Here is a 20,869-nt window from a genome sequence, read left to right as displayed (position 1 = left end):
ACTGAAAAGCTTGTACCATTAGACGACTATCATTCTAGATCTCAACAGAAAAATGACTAATGAGATACCAACTAACAAGGAAGTACGACAAGGCTGCTATATCTTCTCAACTTTGTTTAACATTTACATGTACGAAATAATGTTATAAGGAAAACAGAATTACAATAAGGTGTATACCTAGACAGGAGGAATCTTTTAAAGAACTTACTATATGCCAACAATCCAGTGTTCTTAGCGGATGAAAAGGAGGAACTTCAGAAAGAAATTTATTTACTGAAACAAACAAGTGGAAAAATTCGACATGGAGATTTCAACAGGAAAACTAAGACGATGGCCTTCATGGGCAAAGAATACATTACCACCAAAACAGAGGTAGCTCAATAGATTTTAGAGCAGAGTTAATCACTTTAATTACTTTGGATGTGAGGTGAAATGTGGCTACAGCAGAGATATATAAATTGAGCTTAGTAAATTTAGCTGGGTAAGAGGAAAAATAAACAGAAACCTTAAAAACGAAACTAGAAAAGATGGGAAGATACTCAAATTAAATTCTACGAAAGAGTTTCAGCCCCCAAACTACTCTATGGAAGCGAGAACTGGGTGATTAGCAAAAAGCCGCATTGAGGCTCAAGAAATCAAATTCCTGAGGCGAGCTAAAGTTGATCAATAGAAGATAGACTAAGGCATCAATATATTATAGAAGAACTAAAAGTTTTTAGTCTAAATGATAAAATTCTAGAGTATAGGAGAAAATGGAACGAACACCTACAAAGATTGAAGAATGACGGGTTCCCCCTTAAAGACTAGACATTATAAGTGCCTAGGAAGAAGAGATAGAGGACGAACGATGGGTACCATTTCAGGGAACTTCACCTAATACCCGAAGAGAAAAAGAAGAAAAAGAAGAATGTCAGAGAAACAGTACGGCTCTAATACATACCTAGATTTGTTTTTAAAACTTGCGACTGATATGTCACAGGCTAGATTCGAATGTTTGTATTTTTATAATGTCTTGTGACACCTTCTAACCAGTGCTTTGAGAAACTGCTTTCATTTCTTCTTTCACACAACTTCTATCTCTCCACGTCTTAAAAAAAAAAAAAAATTACCATTTATCCGTGGCAGAAGCATCTAACTTTAGCATGCAAGATACGTACATGTACACACATAACAGCACTTCAGCACTTGTAAACTAGTTGCTAATTTAAAATTTAAAGGCAATGGTACATCTTGCACAACATAGTCTGCACAAATATAGTTTGCTGCAGTCCACAGTCGCAGTCATAAACTGACGCTAAATTTGGACTAGATGAAGATATTAAAGAAATACTGAATCAACATTAGATTTACTGATTCATCCTTTGAAATACAGTGAATACGAATTCACTGGAAAAGAGGCATCTCAAAATTAATTGTTTAGCATTTGCAAATGATTCTGTAATTCTGGCACACAGTTCTGAGGCAGCACAGAAACATATAACAAAATTTACACGAAGATGACTATAAACCTCCTTAAAAAACCAGAGCTAATAACATGCAACAAGACTACACCACCAGAATTAAGCACGAAGTACGGAAACATCGGAAAAATGCCTCATGCCTAATGAAGAGGAAAAATGAGAAAAAGTTTACGAAAGATGGGCTTTGTGTTTCGCTATACAAATTATGTTTTTAATAAAATCATTCTTCATAAATGCAAAAAAAATCACCATAATTCGCCCATAGTACATACACGTATTATAAACGAAAATGTTGAGAGAAATAAAAGAAAGTTTAGATATCAAAATGAAGGAAACAGAGATTGTGAAGAAGATATCAGGAAACAGCATAACTGTAGAAAAGTTTAAAATATGAAACAGCATATCTACGAAAAAAAAATACAGAAGAAATATAGAAAAGAAGATAAATGTCCTATGCGCACATTGAAGGAACAAGTTATAGCAGAAAGACAATAAAAAATTGCAGAGAATTTTGAAAAATTTAATGGTAGTTCCGAATGGTTTAGGACGACCTAGAAGATCTACAAGAAATTGGCATAAATAAGTAAGAATTTCGGGATAGAACAAAAGAAAATATGGAAACTTAATTGAGACTTGGCAAGGTACGCAAGACGAAACAGTTCCAAAAAGACATGGAAGAAAATGGACAGAAGACAGGATAGAAAAAAGATGAAAGATGTAAGGCTATATATCACACAGAGTGCCAGACTGGAGACGGACTTTCGTTAAGCATTGTCGTATTGATAAAGAGTATTTAACAAATTCAAGGATGCACAAATATGAGTCATAGCACCAGGAGAGGTAGAGATTCAGTCTTGGGGAAAACGAAGTTGTACTGAATATTATGAGGTAGATGTCAACAGTAGTTTGGACCGAGAATAAATCGGAGAAAGACGAAAATAATGAGAAGTAGCAGAAATGAAAACAATTGGAAACATAACATCAGGACTGCGGATCACGATGTAGACGATGTTGAGGAATTCTACTACCTAGGCAGCAAAATAAGCAGTGACGGACGGAGCAAGGACCTCAAAAGCAGACTAACGCTAGCAAAAAGGGCATTCCTGCACAAGAGAAATCTACTAGCATCAAACATATGCCTTAATTTAAAGACGGAATTTCTGAGAATATACGTTTGGAGCGCAGCATTGCGTGGTAGTGAAACATGGACTGTGGGAAAATCGGAACAGAAGTGAATCGAAGCATTTGAGATGTGGTGCTACAGACGAATGTTGAAAATTACGTGTACTGATGTAAGGAATGAGGACGTTCCACGCAGAATCGGTGAGGAAAGGAATATGTGGAAAACACTGACAAGGAGAAGGAACAGGATGATAGGATATCTACGAGTATTAAGACTATGAAACGTCCCCTTAAAAAAATTATACATGACTGTGCTTAAACTGACACACAATATTTTTAGCGCAACGCAATCTGACTTTCAAAAATCCCTACAAAAAAATGGCCCTGACTAACATTAACCTATACGTTTCACAAATCGCTTACCTCACAAAAATCTTGGTTACTCGAACTACTGCAATACAGCGAGCGCCACTACTGCCAGCTAAATAAAATATTCAAACTACGGAAGGCACTAACTACTGATAGGGATAGTTAGCAAATGAAAGATTTTAATGGAGAACAAACAATGTATTTACCTTAATATCATCAAAAGTCATAATATATATAGCAGTTCATGACATCCAGTCTTACAAATTTCAAAACTCCACCATTTCTTTCCCCACATGAAAGATGTAAGGCTATATATCACACAGAGTGCCAGACTGGAGACGGACTTTCGTTAAGCATTGTCGTATTGATAAAGAGTATTTAACAAATTCAAGGATGCACAAATATGAGGCATAGCACCAGGAGAGGTAGAGATTCAGTCTTGGGGAAAACGAAGTTGTACTGAATATTGCTGGCGGCTCACCTCCAACTGCGCAACGCTATGTGCTGTTAACATCCAGCTGCCCAACACTACAATGGCAGACAACAATGCAAACTAGCCACAGACTGCACACAGCACAGCCAGTGATTTTCATACAGAGCGCTACGTGGCGTTACCAATAAGAAAATCTAAACAGCCTACTTACAAGACACCAGGGAATAACTTCCATGTCAGAAGACTGATGATTAAAAAAATATGTGTTTATAGTTAACAGTTTCGTGTGTATGATAAAAAACGGTAATTATTTTATTTAAGCTTCAGTTAATCTTATGAGGAAACCGGAATGAAAATAAATTTTAAGATAATGACGATTGTGAATGCCTACTGTTGTTAGGTTGAAACTATTGTTGAATAAACAAAGGATACATCTGTAAATACTTATTATTGGTTATTAAATACAACCTAGGTCATTATTTTATGTATTTAATTGCAATGAACAAGGCTGCAACGATAAGTGAAGATAGGGGCACAGGAATTCGTGATATGCACACGGTCACCTTGGCTTGTTCACCTGTGTGTAATTTCTTCACCAACAGCCAAATAATTTCCTATCGCTTTTGATCAAATTTGTGATCGCTAAATAAAAATTCGAAATACAACTAGAGTGGGGTAAGTGTTGTAGTGGTAATAGAGAGAGTGTAAAGGTAATTCAGAGGCTTAAAAATGAGTAAGTCTGAGGGCTCTCGTGGTCCTTGCCATTGATGGTAAAATCCTTTGAGTTATTAAGCCAAACAATCTTCCTCTTAGAAACTATAAAATAATCGGCGCTTCGATTTCTCTGCTGTGACTTTCCTCAGGCTTGTTCTGTTCTTCGCAGGGTGGCTGAGCATTGTCGAAAAGCTGTGTCAAATGGATTTAATAAAATTTTGTTTGCCGTGCTTTCTCGGAGCAGTAGAGTTACTGAGTGAAATTGTTTTGGCTGCCTTCGGTGACAGGGTGTTCATAAACTATCTTCACAAATTTAGACTTTAATAACTAAAAATTTATTAGATAATAACAACTGGTTTTCATCGTGTGACAATATAACTCATAAAGTTATTTTTACTCTCCAGATGTCGCAGAGTTGAGAAATATGAACGCCACCAGAGAAAACTCAGTATGTAGCGTGGTTCATAGGAACAAAATGAAAATTAAAAAAAAAAAAATTCAGATACGGTAGAGACAGACTCGGCAAACGTCATTTATGGTAACAGGTAAACCCATAAACAGGGATTGGATTGTCCATCTGTTTAAGTGACCAACACGGACAAGGTACGACATGCGTTTGCAAGGAGTCCGAAAAATCTGTGCAAATTCCAACGAGAAGCTGGAAATGCCACGATCACAAAGTCTTCCATGAAAGGTTACATCTCAATGCCAACAGGGTGCAGTTGCTTGAAGCACTAAAGGCAGCAGAGAAACCCCGAAGGTAGATATTCCATCCAAACCTGTCACGAACAATGACTTTTGGAAAATATCTATTTCTTTGACTGATCAGTTTTTAGAGTATCCAATAAAACGAACCTTCATAGCGCTCGCACATGGAAGGGATAGAAAGGAGGCAGAGGGAAGTGGAGAGATGAGAGTGTTCTCATATTACTCAGGAAAAGGAAAGAGACAGTCCTAGGATTAAAGTGTGGTGCAATTTTACAATAGCATGATCGATCCTTTCCTTTTCAGCGATTATACTGCCAACAGCGATGTTTTCGTAGAAATATTACAAGAGTTTGCTCCACCACACTTGGAACACCTGCAACCCGCCGTCACATTCCAATAGGATGCGACAACTTCATTGGTCCCTAGACGTTCGTCATTTACTGGACGAAAAGTCTGGACAGGCGGATTGGACGGGATGGCCCATCGTCCTATTCGGTGGCCTTCTCGATCACCTTCCTCACATCACTACACTTCTTCCTAAGGGGTTTTGTAAGCCTTTAGATGTATCGAACCAAGGTCATGCACCTACAGAACTTGAGGTCACCCGTTCGGAACGCATTTGAACATGTCTGTGTGTGGTGCCTGTAGCGTACATGGAGAGAAAGTGAATACCGATTGGGCGTCCGTGCTACCGTCGGTACACGCATTGACGTGTATGAATGAGCAAACAAAACATTCTGAGTTATCTTTTTACATATGGAAAACTAGTAATTGTTATCTAGTACACCTTTAAAGTTGCTGAAGTTTATATTTGTAAAGGTAAGTTACGGACACCCTGTACTTTGTCACAACCACGCGTTAATTCTTAAATCACCACAGTGTGGGAACAATTATTTAAGTCACTTGTCTGTTGGTAAAAGGATTTTATTGTAAACTGAGTGAATAATGATTACTTTGCAATTAAAATTTAAGTATTTGGGAGAGTGTGCGCAGAACCACTTTCAACTTATTGGCCTACACTTACACCCTTGAATAGAACATGGCAAAAATGAAGACTCCTATGTGCCTTCATCACGATGTTCGTCATACCTAATGTATGTGGGAGTTCACAAATTATTTCGGCTTTCGGAGGAGAAAGTTGATGATTGAAAACATCCCGCCGTAAAGAAAAACGTTTTGTTTTTTAATGAGTGCCAGCTCAACTTGTTCATCATATGTGACACTATCTCGCCTATTTATCGATAATACAAGAGAAGTCGCCCTATTTTGAACATTTTCAGTACAACAATACAACAAGCGTGGTTTGGATAATCTCTTCGGTAGTTTTTCTGCACTTTTGAATGCCGATGAAACACAGAATTAGTTTCGCCTAAACCACAAAATTTTATTTATCATGATTCAGATTTAAGTTGTTCGCAAATGTAATCGCTAGCTACTTAATTGAATCAACAACCTTTAAATTTGTAATGTTTATTATTTAACCGAAATTTGACTGAAATTTTTTGGTACTGATTTGGAGGATCGCACACTTTTTATTGCTCAGGATCAGTTGCTGCTTTTTACATAAAGCAGATAACTTTTCCAAAAAATTTTGTAATTAATTATGATCCTTTGATAATTTGACTAGACGGTAAATGAGAGCGTCACCTGCAAACAGTCTAAGAGGGCTGTACTGATAGTCTCTTGAAATCGTCTATTTAGATTAAGAACAAACGGTAACAAAATGTAAGGGAAATTCCTCGATCTTCTTGTTTTTGTTGTTATTATTACGGCTTCGTTTAGCGACCCAATGAATGCAGAAGTCCGTTGGTTATCAGCGTTTCCCTTAAATAATCCAGCTCTTATAGCTAGCTCTTATTTACTGATATGAAGTGCACATGAAGAACTGCTTGTTTCTTGGCTGGACGGTGGTGCGGAAAAGAAAGAGAGGGAGACTGACGCAGAGAGAGAGAGAGAGAGAGAGAGAGAGAGAGAGAGAGAGAGAGAGAGCTTAACTCCATGATCAAGCCCCATAGATCACGCGTTGTCGACCGGCTGCCGTGTCATCCTTTGTCAATGTCGCGATTTGGATGCGATATAGAGGAGCACGGTGCCAGCACTAATGTTTCTCGGCCGCTGTTAGCTTTCCAGACCTTCTCGCCGCTATTTCTCCTTCAAGTAGTTCCTCAGATGGCATCACGAGGCAGAGTGCAGCCTGTTCCAGTCCTCCCATTAACGAAAAATCCCCGACAGTACCGGAAGTAAAGTCTCGGTCCTCTGCATGAGATCTGTCGTGCTGACCACGTTTTATTTTTCTATTTGTTTCTTCGTTGTCTTTCTTTTGTAGTTCTGTGCGGATGTCACACGACATCCCTTAGATTCGTGTAAGGGGAATTTTAGCTAGTTTTTTATTTGGGGGTAATTCTTCTGGTCATTCTTCTGACCGAGCACATAGAGGTACCTTGACGTTACACACTGCTACGGAGGCGCAGCGACGTCTAAATACCAGTATGTGATATTCGCCCGCCTTTATGTAATTTGAACTGCTTCTAAAAATTTTTGGAGAATGGCAGGTAATACAAGGATTTAACATTCGTCGATTTTTTTACGGCGAGTGTGTTTGGAAGCGGTTGTCCTACGGAGGAACTGACCGTGTTAACGGCAGGGCCCTCGGCGCCGTTGCGTTGGTTGCCTATTCGGAAGGGGCGCCTGCGGACGCGCGGGCACGGAGATGGGGGCGCAGCGCGGCGAATACGCTGGCCATTATCTGTTTGGCAGCCGACCGCAGCAGCGGCGGGCAGCCCTTGTCATTTAGCAGAAGTGCCTTACATGTTTCAAACTCATTTGATTGATTTGCCTTTCTGCAGCTGAATTGTAAATGCAGCGAAGCAAAAATAACGCGGCCGCCACAAACACACGAAAACCGCAGGCGAGCCACCCGCGGCCGTTTCCGTGCCCGCCACCGCCGCCGCCGCCGCCGCTGCCGCCCCCGTAGCTTTGTATCGCGCCGCCTCCTGGCCGCACCAAAAACAAACACATGACTCCTGCGCCACGCCGCGCCGCACAGTGCCGCGAAAAAACACGGCCACTGGCAACGGCCAGCGAGAAAGAGACGGAGAGAGTCGCCGCGCGCGCCCGCGTAGACAGTATTTGCCGTAAGCAATTTTTATAATATTGATGAAATTATATATTTATTATCCCTATGGGGAGTTAGTCTTTTAATAACACATACGTACCGCTGTTTGGCTTCTGCCGTGGCTCTTTTTTATTGTTTTTTTCCCTCTCCCTCTCTCTTTCACTCCTGACAACAAACATAAAAAGAGAGGAACAATTTTGTGAATTTGGCATCGAAGCCGGGGGCGGCTCCCCGGCTTGTACTTGTATTTTTGCTCGTATTGTCTCTGGCGGCGCGCTGCCGGCTCACGCGCTGCGTCGCTTTCTCTCTCTCTCTCTCTCTCTCTCGCTCGCTCCCCCGGCGCCCCCACTCCCCATCCTCCGCCGCACGCCACTGCCTCCGTCCCCCACCCTTTCCGCCCCCTCTGCGCAGTCCACTAGGGCCGCAGCCACTGCCGCCGCCGCCGCCGCCACCGCCGCCGCCGCTGCTATGATTTTGAGGTTTTACCCACCTCGTCACAATTCGGACGTTTTGGTTTCTGTGGTCCCTTCATTTTGACCAAAGTTTCATCATACATTCGTTCAGTTTTAATGTGTTTTCGTGCGGTGGTGCTGGAAATCATTCAAACTTAATCAGTCGGGTTGAGAATTAATTATAACTTTTGCCCAGGGCTTTTTGGGAGGGGTGGTTTTTGCCGGGGGGGAGGGGGTTGAGGGAAGGATGGCAGAAAAAGGTGTGTGTTGGCGTGGTGGAGGGAGGAGGGTAGGGGAATGGGCGGTGAGTGTGTCGGGTTGCACAGGTCGGTCGCTCCGGTGCGGAATGTTTGGCGGTACAAGTGGGGGTTCACAATATTAGCCATTTATGAGCGCCAGTCGGAGTCTGCAAGGATGAATTATGACCGAGTTCAGAAACAAGTTGGCTATGCAGCCGCTTTAATTTGTTAGGTGCTGTGGGCGCCATCGCGCCCGCTGTCGGAACACCGGCCCGCACGACGGAGAGCGGCGTGCTCGCGACACGTGAGCGCCACATGTAAAAACGCCGCCTCTTAATACTGCAGCAGCGCTCCTTGCGGCTGCTTCCGGCTGCCGGCTGCAGGCCGCCGGTGTAGCCCCGGGCCTCCCATCCCCCTGTGCTCGAATCCTCCAGCCGCTACCGAGTCTCCCAGTCTTCGCCAGAGCTAACACGGACTGTCTACACCGACACGTCTGAATAAGTGAGAGATGCTACCCTATTAATCGTTCACCTGTCGTCGTGGACAAGAACGCTAAAACGCGGTGACTCTGGTACTCGACGTGGGTAAGGTATGGTCCATCTTCGTTTCCGAGAGGTGTACGCCTCTATATCACGTCGTCCACTGTTAACGAAGATACGATCTCCTCGGATACAAGAGATATTGTTGTTGTGGTTTTCATTCCGTCATCAGTTTGATGCAGCTCTCCACAAGAAAATATCCTGTGTAAGCCTCTTCATCTCTGCGTTACTGAAGACTACTTCCATTCGAACATGATTCAAGCCTTGGCCTCCCTTTACAATTTTTACCTCTCTACACTTACCAAATAGACGATTCCTTGATGCTTCAAGACTCACACTACTGTCAGTTATTGCTTATTCATTGCCATAAATTTATATTTGCCTCAGCCCGATTTAGTGTCATCTTACTGCTCATTCGATCGATAAATATCATTTCCAACATTATTCTGCAGCATTGCATTTCAAAATCTTCTTTTCCCTTCTTGTGTGAACTTATTTTCCTCAATTTCTGCTTTATTTTTAATATCCCACCACTGATTTCTTATGATGGATCTTAAATTTGCCACTTTGCAGCTGTCATCGGTGATGAACCTGATGGGCTGGTTCCAACTTCCTCCAGCACCTACAGGCTATCATACCATTGTCCGTGTCTTGTAACATGGAGGCCGGCGTCTTTTATTATCTCTTTTGTTTTTGCGTGTAGTATTTTTGATACTAAATAAATGAACATAAATTTGAAAAGAAAATATAATTTTTTTTTTTTTTTTTTTTTTTTTTTTTTTTTTTTTTTAAGAGGAATCAAACAAGAGACAGGATAAATGTTAGAGTACTTAGTGCATCACTCATCGTGACTGGTGGTGAATACCTCGGAATAGTTGTTTCGAACCATTGGCCACCAGTCACAGTTCCTTCTACTATGTAAGTATTAGGTTAATGGCAGTCTAAGTAACTGTTTTCTGTACTATTATGGTATATGTATCTATTTACGATGCCTAAAGTGACAATTGCTTGCGCTTCCTTACATTACTTAAGTTATTTACAAGTAAAGTGTGCATTGTTGCATTATTTTGCCTCCGTTTACGACTGCAGTTGTGAATTTTTTTCCGTCGTTCACGAGTAAAGTTGAAAGTTACATTGTCAGTAACCCATTGCTTCCTTTATCATTCTTCGAATACCCTTTGGAGTCTATCGTTTGATTGCGTATAAGCTCGCCGGCTGTAATATCTTGAGCCGGCCCTTGTGGTCGAGCGGTTCTAGGCGCTTCAGTCCGGGACCGCGCTGTTGCTACGGTCTCAGGCTCGAATCCTGCCTCGGGCATGAATGCGTTTGGTGTCCTTAGGTTAGTTAGGTTTAAGTAGTTCGAAGTCTAGGGGACTGATGACCTCAGATGTTAAGTCCCATAGTGCTTAGAGCCATTTGAACCATTTTTTTGTAATATCTTGTTTGTATGTACTCTTCATGCATGGTTTCTGCTAGGGTGATCTGTTGAGTCCATTTTTCTTCATCACTCTTATTATCGTGTAGATTTGCTGTTCTGTGTTACTGTGGTCTAAGTGTAGTGTGTCCCTGAAGTTCCTGTACTGTCCATAAACGAAGAAGTTCTTGTCTGAACTGCCTGCCCTCCACGTTTCACTTCCACACAATGCTAAATACCAATCAAATATCTTCAGAACTACATAACACATAAATTTCCAGTCTTCGTAGCTATAACCTGTGCGTTGACGTTCGACTCGTAAGTAAGCCGGTTTGAATCCCGGTGCTGGATGAAATTTTCCCTGCTAGAATTTGGCTGGTAATGGGAGGAGACGTGGTGGCTTAAAGCACCTTAACACATGTGTTGGCTCCAATGTCCTGCCTTAAATTCCAGTTCTCTCCTCAGTGTCTCTTGAAGTGGGGGCATGTGTCACTGTTGATGGTGCTCTATCTGGCAGATAGGGATTAAGCTCGGCGGCCCTCTTAGTGCTATTCGAGAGGAGCAGGCTATGCACCGACATCGCATTTCACTCTCTCCCTCCTCTCATCATCATTATCATCATCATCATAGGAAACTAACATACACTACATACTACACGCACCCACGCACCTGCTCTGTACAAACACATATATGTCACAACACTTACGTATGAAAGGAGTCAATGTGTGCAGAATAATATCACCATTTCCGACGGGTGGCTGAACCCACCCTGTGGCATATCCCAGCCTAGAATGCCTACGACAGTTGCACACCAGCACTTAAGTTTATATTCGCTGCTATAAAAATTCTCTTTTTCGGAAGAACTTTTCTTGGTATTGCCAGTGTGCATTTTATGGGCATATACTCTCTACTTCGGCCAACGTCAATTAGTTTGCTACCCAATTAGTAAAATTCATCAACCGCCTTCAGTGTCTCATTTCCTAATCTAAAACCATTACCACCGCCCGACTTAATTCGGCTCCATTAAGTTAGCCTTGTTTTGCTTCTGTTGGCTTCATCTCATAATTTCTTTTCAAGAAGGCGTCTGTTCGGTACAGCTCTCTTGCATGTCTTTTGCCGTCACTGACAGAATTACAGTGTCATGGGGAAACACAAATTTTTTTAATTATTCTCCTTGAAATTCAATTCCTTCCTCTCATCTCATTGGTTTCCCACTACTTGCTCAATGTACCGCCTGAATAGCGTCGGGCATAGGCTACAACCAAGTCTCTTATCTGTACAAGTCGTAAATAACTTTTTGCTCCTGATATTTTAGACCGGTAGCTTCGAAATATCAGAGAGTGCATTGCACAAAACATTCTCAAAACTCTAAATCTACAGATGCTATAAACGAGTTCGCCTTTTATAACCTACATTCTATCAAGATACCCCTTGAGTGCCAATTACGTTTACAACATTCAGCGGCCCATTACCATGCAACCACAATATTGGCTGCTAATAACAGCAGGGGACCTCAGTCCGGAACCGCGCTGCTGCTACGGTCGTAGGTTCGAATCCTGCTTCGAGCATGGATGTGTGTGACGTCCTTAGGTTAGTTAGGTTTAAGTAGTTCTAAGTTCAAGGGGCTGATGACCTCATATGTTAAGTTCCATAGTGCTCCGAGCCATTTGAACCATTTTTGAACAACAGGGGACTGGACTGGAGGTATCCAGTGATGAGCACAGCGGAACGTAGTTGAACTGCTTAGCCGACGAGTAATTCACTACAGTGCTAGTGATGCTGATATAGCAGACCAATAACAACGATAAACAACGCAAACATTGCATGTCCACAACGTCAGTTACCGAAGTTGACATTTCGTCAGAAAGGCACCAAAGGAATTTCTGGGAGTGAGAACGAAGTGGCAGATGAAGTATTACCATTGCTGCAGGATGAGTCAGTGGAATGTGTCATGTCTTATATGCTCGACTGTGCTGATAATGTGCCTGAGGAGTACAATGATGACGATACGTGCTTGAAAAGTGAAAGTGATGCTGAAATAGGTGTTGAGCCATGTAGTTCATCATCGTTGTCGGGCAATGAGCCACAAATCCCGTCTCCAGTGAAACTTAGTAAAGGACAATCGTTGTCAAGGAGCGGGTACTAAACATAATTGCGTACCTGGAAGATCATCCGCAGCCTAATAAAAAAATCAAGTATGAAGAGACTTACAATACGTCCGCTGCAATATGACAGTGTAGTGCTCATGAGAAACTACGGATATTCAAGGGAGGACCAGGTGCACTTGTTACAAAAGTTGATGTTTGCGCGTTTCAAAGATGCTCGATGCAATTTACGGAATGTCAATGACAGTGACCAACTACGTTAAGCACATCAAACTGTGCATGACATAGATTACAATGATTTCAGGGGAAGCAGTGGATGGTTGCACAACTTCAAACAGTGCTACAGAATTGAAAGACGTAAAATAACGAAATTTCAAACAAAGCGTCAACTTGACGATGCACGTCAAACTGCGGCATCGGCCCGAAAATTTGTACACGAAATAAACTTTTCCCATTGTTCAATAAGGAATTTGTGTTTAACCCCAACCAATCGAGATTTGGAGTAGAAATGCACATGAAGGAAACCCTGAAAATTGGAGGTACCGAGAGAGTTGTACTAAGATCAGCTAACGTCAATGCCTCAACTCATTCGCATACAATTATGCCGAATATTAATCTGGATGATAAATTGGCTGGGAAGTTATTTATTGTGCTGAGAGAAGTTGGGGGTGCTCTGTCCCCAATGATTCTTTCTAGTGTTCGTGATGTTGAGAGGACATTATGGGATACTTACGTCACATAAAGCACGACTGGGATAATGGGCGTAAGAGAATTACAACTATGCTAAGAGCACTGCTTTTGGCCAAAATAACTTATTTTTGCTTTAGTCCTGGTCCGCGCATAAAAAGCACGCTCCTTTAGAGAAAACTATATCTTCTGAAAAACGTGAGATATTGCATTTCATACCACCTGGAATCGCTGGACAAATTCAGCCTCTGGATGTTTTTCTTTTTCCGTATCTACAAGACACATTATCGCACTATCTGCAGTTACGCCTTCAAGGATAGCCAGTTTCACCATGAGCTCCACGTAAGATTGTTTCGCTTTCGGTTTCATGTCATCATATTCCATCACTTCTCATCGACCCGTTATATCTATTTAGTACTATGCTCATTCTTTAATAGGTGGATATCTAGCTGAACGTTCTACACAGTTTGTGACTCCCAAGGAGTTCGTCTTCAATCTTGAAGGCGCAGACCGTTGTGATCCCTGCGGCGCTTCATTTTCCATTTATTGTTCATGGTGCAAGTTAATGATATATTTTGAACTTTTCTTGAACGTCGGCGATGTCCATTTTGTGATGTGTAATACAAACATCCCATATAAGGCTAATCTCTGCGCCTCCCGGACACTCATTTCCTGTCGCTGTTCTGATTCACATGGTGAGTCATTAGCAGCTAATATTTTTCCTGTCATAACTGTTAACATATCGCTTTGGATGAGCCTTATTAAAGACTGAACTTGCGCCTCCGCACTGAAGGGGCACGTTTTGTATTATGGCGAAATATAGGAGAGAATATCACAAAAATGATATAGGATTTGGGGTGAACATCATTAAAAGGAAGGCGTTTTTCGTTGCGACGGAATCTTCTCACGAAATTAAAATCACCAACTTTCTCCTCCGAATGCGAAAATAATTTGTTGACACCGACGTACATAGGGATAAACGATCACCACGATAAAATAAGGGAAATTAGAGCTCGTTCTTTCCTTGCGCTATACGAGATTGTAATAACAGAAAATTGTGAAGGTGGTTCGACGACTTCTCTGCCAGGAACTTAAATGTGATTTGCAGAATATCCATGTAGATGTAGATGGGATTCCTTGTGAAATAAATCGTACGATAACTACTATCCCAGAAGTTCTAACATTTCTCCGGAAACCAAAATAATCCTTCCTGAGATCGGATTCTATCAATTTTTCCATTCTTCTGTAAATAGTCCGAGTCAGGATCTTGCAATCATGACTTACTGAACTGACAGTCCGGTAACTTTCGCACTTGTCAGCACTTGTCTCATGTGCAGTATCAATAATTGCGATCTTCTTGATGTCTGAGAGTCTTTCGCGTGCCCCATATATTTTGCACACCGCATGTAATACTTGTATCTTGGCTGGTTTCCCCGACGACAGCTGAACAAGAAATGGTAAGATCTTAATGAGGAAGTGTTCAGATTATAAACTAGAAGGATCTCTCCTAAATATATTGGTGCTCTAAGAAAGAAAGATAAACGCCAGCGACGCAGCTATGGATATGATGTAATGTCAACAGGGCGTTATTTTTTTTTAAATTTATCGATGGAATCATCGGTCTTCTGATTGATGTGGCCCGCCACTAGTTCCTGTCTTGTGCCATATTTTCATCTCAGAACATCGCTTGCATCCTACGTCCTCGCTTATTATGTAGTCCAATTTCTGTCTTCTTCTGCTTTTTTACCCTCTGCAGCTCCCTCTACCACCACGTAAGTCATTCGCCTACGTCCTAACTAATGTGTTATCAATTTCTTCCATTATATTGACAGCGGTTTTTCCTTGCGATTCTGTGGAGAACCTTCTCATTTCCCATCAGTCCACGTAGCTTCCAACATTTTTCTATAGTACCACATCTCAAATGCTTCAATAGTTTTCCAGTTTTCACACAGTGCATGTACCACTGAGCCCGGAACGTACACTCTCAAAAATTTTGTCTTAGGTTAGATGAAAAATCTTGCACAGGATAGAGTAGCATGGAGAGCTGCATCAAACCAGTCTCAGGACTGAAGACCACAACAACAACAGGTTAAAACAGTGTTTGATATTGGTAGCTTTCACTTTTTTGCAAATAATGCCCTCTGTGCCTGAGTTAGACTGATTTTTATAATATTTTTTCATCGGTCATATATTAGATTGCTTCCAAGGTAGCAGGATATCTTCACTTGGCCGAGTTTGTGGTCACTGATTTTGACGGGAAGTCTTTATTTGGTCTTTGTTTATATTTGACTTTTCTTTGGTATACTCTTAATTCATAGAGTTTTCTCTTTAGATTGTTCATTCCATTCAACAGGTCATGTAATTCTTCAGTCCATCAAAGATAGCAACGTCATCAGCGAAGCTCATCGTTGGTATCCTTTCCCAGTAAATTTACTACCAGTCATGAAACTTCCTTTTATTTCCGTCATTACCTTCTCGAGGTACGGGTTGAACAGTACGGTGGTAAAACTGAATCCTTGTATGACACTCTTTTAAATCCGAGCGCCGTTCTTCGTCTTCCATTATTATTGTTCTCTCCTGTTGCCCGTGCATGTTATCTTCCCTCGTAGCTTATATCTGTTTTTCTGAGCATTTCATCTAACAGTACTTTACACTGACGAGAAATTGATGCTGTCTTGATTTTTATTAAGTCTTGCTTTCAGTACTTGGTGCAACGCCAGAATTAGTGCATTTACCTTTACTAAAGCTTAACTGGCCGTCGTCTAATAGATTCTCAGTTTTCTACCAATTCTTCGGTATTTCATTCCTGTCAGGAGGTCGAATGCATGAGCTGTTGATTGCATGATAGTTCTCACACTTACTCGCCTTTGCTGTCTTCAGAATTGTTTGTATGATATTTTTCCGAATTTCTGGTGGTATGCTTCCAGACTCATAGAGTCTGCAAACCAGCCTGAACAGTCATTTGGTTGCCACTTCCCCTAATGAGTTTAGAAATTTCGGAGCATATTATCTTTATTTTTCTTATTATTTGATCGCAGATCTTCTAAATCTCCGTTAAACTTTGGATTCCCTATGAGTACCATAGTGGTTCTCATTTCTTCTTCTAAAATGTAAACAGAGAACTACACCATCTCGTAGAAAGGGGGCTTCAGTATACTTTTTCCACCTATCGTTCCCTCCTATGCGTTTAGGAGCGGAATTTCTCTTGGATGCTTATTGTTGACATCTTTGATTTAATTTTACTAAAGATTATTCTTTTTTATGTGCTGCATCAGCCATCAATTTACATTTCGATTTCTTCACTTTTTTTTTGCTGCCATTTCAGTTTAATTTAATATTTATTTCATTTCGAAGTGACTACGTTGCTGCATTCCATTATTTAACTGAACATTTTTGGCTTTCCTCTTTCGTCCATTAATTGAAGTATGTTTTCTGTTATCGATGGTTTCTCCCTAATTTCCCTCGTGATATCTACATTTCTCTGGACATCTTCTGTGATTGTCATTTTTAGAAGTGTTCGTTTCTCTTCAACTGAACTGTCTACTATACTATTGACTATCTAGGATGTACGACTTTAGAGAACTTTAAAATCACATCACTATTGCTCAGGACTTCAGTATCCCGGTTCTTGAAACGTTGATTCTTCATGACAATTTTCTCGAACTTCAGCCAGCTCTTCATGATTAACAAATTGTGATTTGAGTCTTTATCAACTATTGTGTACGCCTTACATTCAAGTATCTGATTTCGGACTCTCTGTCTTGCCATTATGTTATTTGACTGGAGTCTTCCCTTGTCTTCAGCCTTTTCTAAGCAATCTCATTTCTTTGTGATTACTGAACAGTTATTTGCTATAACTAGCTGAAATTTATTGCTTAAAAAGGGATCCACCCCTCCTACCAGTCCGTATTCTCCCGTAACTCTCTGTTCGGAATCACCTAGAGTGGATAGAAACGAATCAAAAGGGCTAAAAGAGCAGTTTTTAGAAAGATCGCCCCGTGTCCCCAAGTCATCCCCAATAATATAGAGTATAAAAATTGTAGATCATATATTAAAGCCTTACGGAACACAATTAGCTGTAAAAGCAGCAGAGTGAGATCTATGAACACGCCAGAAGAGGAGATGACCACACCGAAACTATAAGATGATGGAAAGGAAAACAGGGACAATGGCTCGTCTTCATAATATGATGATAAATGAACAATGCTTTGCTGTACACGAAGTAGTAGATGCATCAGCCAAACAGTCCTACACAATACCTACATATCGACATACCAACATGTCGTACCTTTACATACATGTCAAGTGAGAGACAGAAAACTATATTTGGTAAAGTCACCTTACCCAGTCGTGACGTAACTCCTTTCCCTCACCAATACAAGACGACCTGCTCCTCATTCGACGGATGGATTCCATCTTCAGTGAAAGGTTTCATCACAGACCATTCTTGCGGTATAAGGACATGAGCTATTCACGATTTGCTAAGCTGGACATTAATTTCAGATGGACGTACATCCCAGACTCCTTATGGTAGCCTCCTATTTCGGATTATGACATCTGTTAAATTTTTACGTCCCTTACCATCTACAAAAACGGTAGGAATGAAAAGTATGCAGGGTGAATATGTAAAATGAGGAGAAATTGTAGCCTTGTAGACAACGACCCACGAGAGGATAAGGAGCCAGGAAGGTCGTGGCCGGAAGAGCGTTCCAAGGCGGTGTTCCATTTGGAGGTGGAAATAAAACATCTTTGTCGGTGACCCCGGTATCAGCACCAGCCAGGTGGCCCACCATCATTGCGTAAACCAGACGACCGTGTGGACAACTGTCGCGTGCAGCTGCCACTATTCGTATCCCTTACAACGCTTTGGGCATGCTTCCCACCCCCCACCCCCCCACCTCCCCCGCCCCACTCACCACCACCACCACCACGAACCATGGCCCTTTCCGTACCAGGGGTGGCTTGCGTGCCTCAGCCATACAGATACCCATACCGTAGGTGCAACCACAACGGTGGGATGCCTGTTGAGGGGCCAGTAAAACGTATGGTTCCTCAAGAGTGGCAGTAGCCTTTTCAGTAGTTGCAGGGACAACAGTCTGGATGACTGACATATCTGGCCTTGTACCATCAATCAAAACGTCCTTGCTGTGATGGTACTGCCAATAGCCGTAATTTTTCTCGAGGACATACAGCTCTGCTGTATGGTTAAATGATGATGGCATCCTCTTGGGTAAAATATTCCGGAGGTAAAATAGTCCCCCATTCGGATCTCCAGGATGGGAATACCCAGGAGGATGTTGTTATCAGGAGAAGCAAAACTGGCATTCTACAGATAGGAGCGTAGAATGTCAGATCCCTTAATCGGGCAGGTAGGTTAGAAAATTTTAAAAGGGAAATAGATAGGTTGAAGTTAGATGTAGTGATAGTTCAGTGACAGAAGGAACATACCATCTGATCAGGCGAATAATGGATTATAAATACACTATCAAATAGATGTAATGCAGGAGTGAGTTTAACAATGAATAAGAAAAGGGGAATTCTTGTAAGCTGCTATAAACAGTATAGCGAACGCATTATCATAACCAAGATAGAATCGAAGCCCACATCTACCACAGAAGTACAAGTCTAGCTCCACAGATTTTGGAGAGATTGAAGAAATGTATGATGAGATAAAAGAAATTATTGAGACAGTTAAAGGAGACGAAAATATGATTGTGATGGAAGACTGGAATTCGATAGCAGGGAGAGGAAGAGGAAGAAAAATAGTAGGTGAATATGTACTGGGGGAAGGAAATGAAAGAGGAAGCCGACTGGTAGAATTTTGCACAGCGCATAACTTAATCATAGCTAACACTTAGTTTAAAAATCATAAAAGAAGGCTGTATACGCGAAAGAGACCTGGAGACACCGGAAGGTTTCAGATTGATTATATAATGGTTAGAGATTTCGGAACCAGGTTTTAACTTGTAAGACATTTCCAGGGACAGTTGCGGACTCTGACCACAATTTATTTGTTATGAACTGTAGATTGAAACTGAAGAAACTCGGAGAAGGTAGGAAATCAATAAAATGGGACCCCGATCAGCTGAAAGAATCAGAAGTTGTTGAGAGTTTCAGAGGGAGCGTTAGGCATCCGTTCACTAGAACAGGGGAGAGAATAAAGTAGAAAACGAATGGGTAGCTTTAAGAAATGAAATAATGAAGGCAGCAGAGGATCAAATAAATAAGAAAGACAAAGCCTAGTGGAAGTCCTTGGATAACGCAAGGGATACTGAATGTAATTGATGAAAGGAGGAAAGTTAAAAATGCAGGAACTGAAGCAGGTGAAACGAAAAACAAACGCATAAAAATGAGATTGAAGGTAAGTGCAGAATTGCTAAGCAGGAATGGATAGAAGACAAATATAAGGATTTAGAAGCATATTTCACTAGGGAAAGACAGATATCGCCTACAGGAGAATTAAAGGCACCTTTGGGGAAAAGAGAAGCAGTTACATGAATGTCAGGAGCTCAAATGGTAAACCAGTCATAAGCAAAGAAGGAAACGTTGGAAGGTGGAAGGAGTATATAGAGTACCTATACAAGGGAAATAAATTTGAAAGCAATATTATAGAAAGTGGAGTGGACGTAGATGAAAATGGGAGATATGACACTGCGACAAAGATTTCACAAAGCTCTGAAAGATCTAAGTCTGAACAAGGCCCCGGGGTGAGGCGATATTCCGTCAAAACTTGTGATAGTCTTGGGAGGGCCAGCCACGATCCATCTGGTGTGCAAGTTGTATGAGACTGCGACGTAACCTCAGACTTCAAAAGTAATGTAGTAATTCCAATTACAGAGAAATCAGTGGCTGACAGGTATGAAAATTAGCGAAATATCAGTTTAATAAGTCACGGTTGCAAAATTCTAATACGTATTATTTACAGAAGAACCAAAAAATTGGAAGAAGCCGACCCCTGGGAAGATCAGTTTGGATTCCGGAGAAGTGTAGCTAAACGCGAGGCAATATTGATCCTACGACTTATATTACAAGATAGGTTAAGGAGAAGCCAACCTACATTTACAGTATTTGCAGACTTAGAGAAAGCTTTCGACAATATTGCCTGGAATACTCTCTTTGAAATTCTGAAGGTAGCAGGGGTGAAGTACAGGGAGCGATGGAGTATTTACAACTTGTACAGAAATCAGACGGCAGCGTTAGGAGTCGAGGGGCATGAAAGGGGGGCAGTGGTTAAAGAGGGAGTGAGGCAGGGTTGTAGCCCATCCCCGATGTTATCGAATACGTCCATTGAACAAGCAGTAAAGAAAACCAAAGAAAAATTTGAAATACGAACTAAAGTGCAGAGAGAAGAAATAAACACCTTGAGGTTTGCCGATGGCACTGTAGTTCTGTCAGAGTTAGGAAAGGACTTGAAGAGCAGTTGAACGAAATGGACAGTGTCTTGAAAAGAGGATATAAGATGAACATCAACAAAAGCAAGGCCGGCCGGAGTGGCCGAGCGGTTCTAAGTGC

The 20,869-nt window shown here is 41.4% G+C and overlaps 1 protein-coding gene across 1 annotated transcript; it reads right to left on the bottom strand.

Annotated features, from left to right (window-relative positions):
* Positions 1 to 8,080: 8,080 nt before the first annotated feature.
* On the bottom strand, positions 8,081 to 9,023 carry LOC126474611 (protein FAM117B-like). Its single transcript, XM_050102088.1, has 2 exons — positions 8,953 to 9,023; positions 8,081 to 8,387 (listed from the first exon to the last, which is right to left on the bottom strand). The coding sequence occupies exons 1-2, from the start codon at positions 9,021 to 9,023 to the stop codon at positions 8,081 to 8,083; spliced, it is 378 nt and encodes a 125-aa protein (XP_049958045.1).
* Between the last annotated feature and the right edge of the window lie 11,846 nt (positions 9,024 to 20,869).

Source organism: Schistocerca serialis, chromosome 4 (genome assembly GCF_023864345.2).
Source record: "Schistocerca serialis cubense isolate TAMUIC-IGC-003099 chromosome 4, iqSchSeri2.2, whole genome shotgun sequence".
NCBI lineage: Eukaryota > Metazoa > Arthropoda > Insecta > Orthoptera > Acrididae > Schistocerca > Schistocerca serialis.
This window is presented reverse-complemented; position numbering and strand designations above follow the sequence as displayed.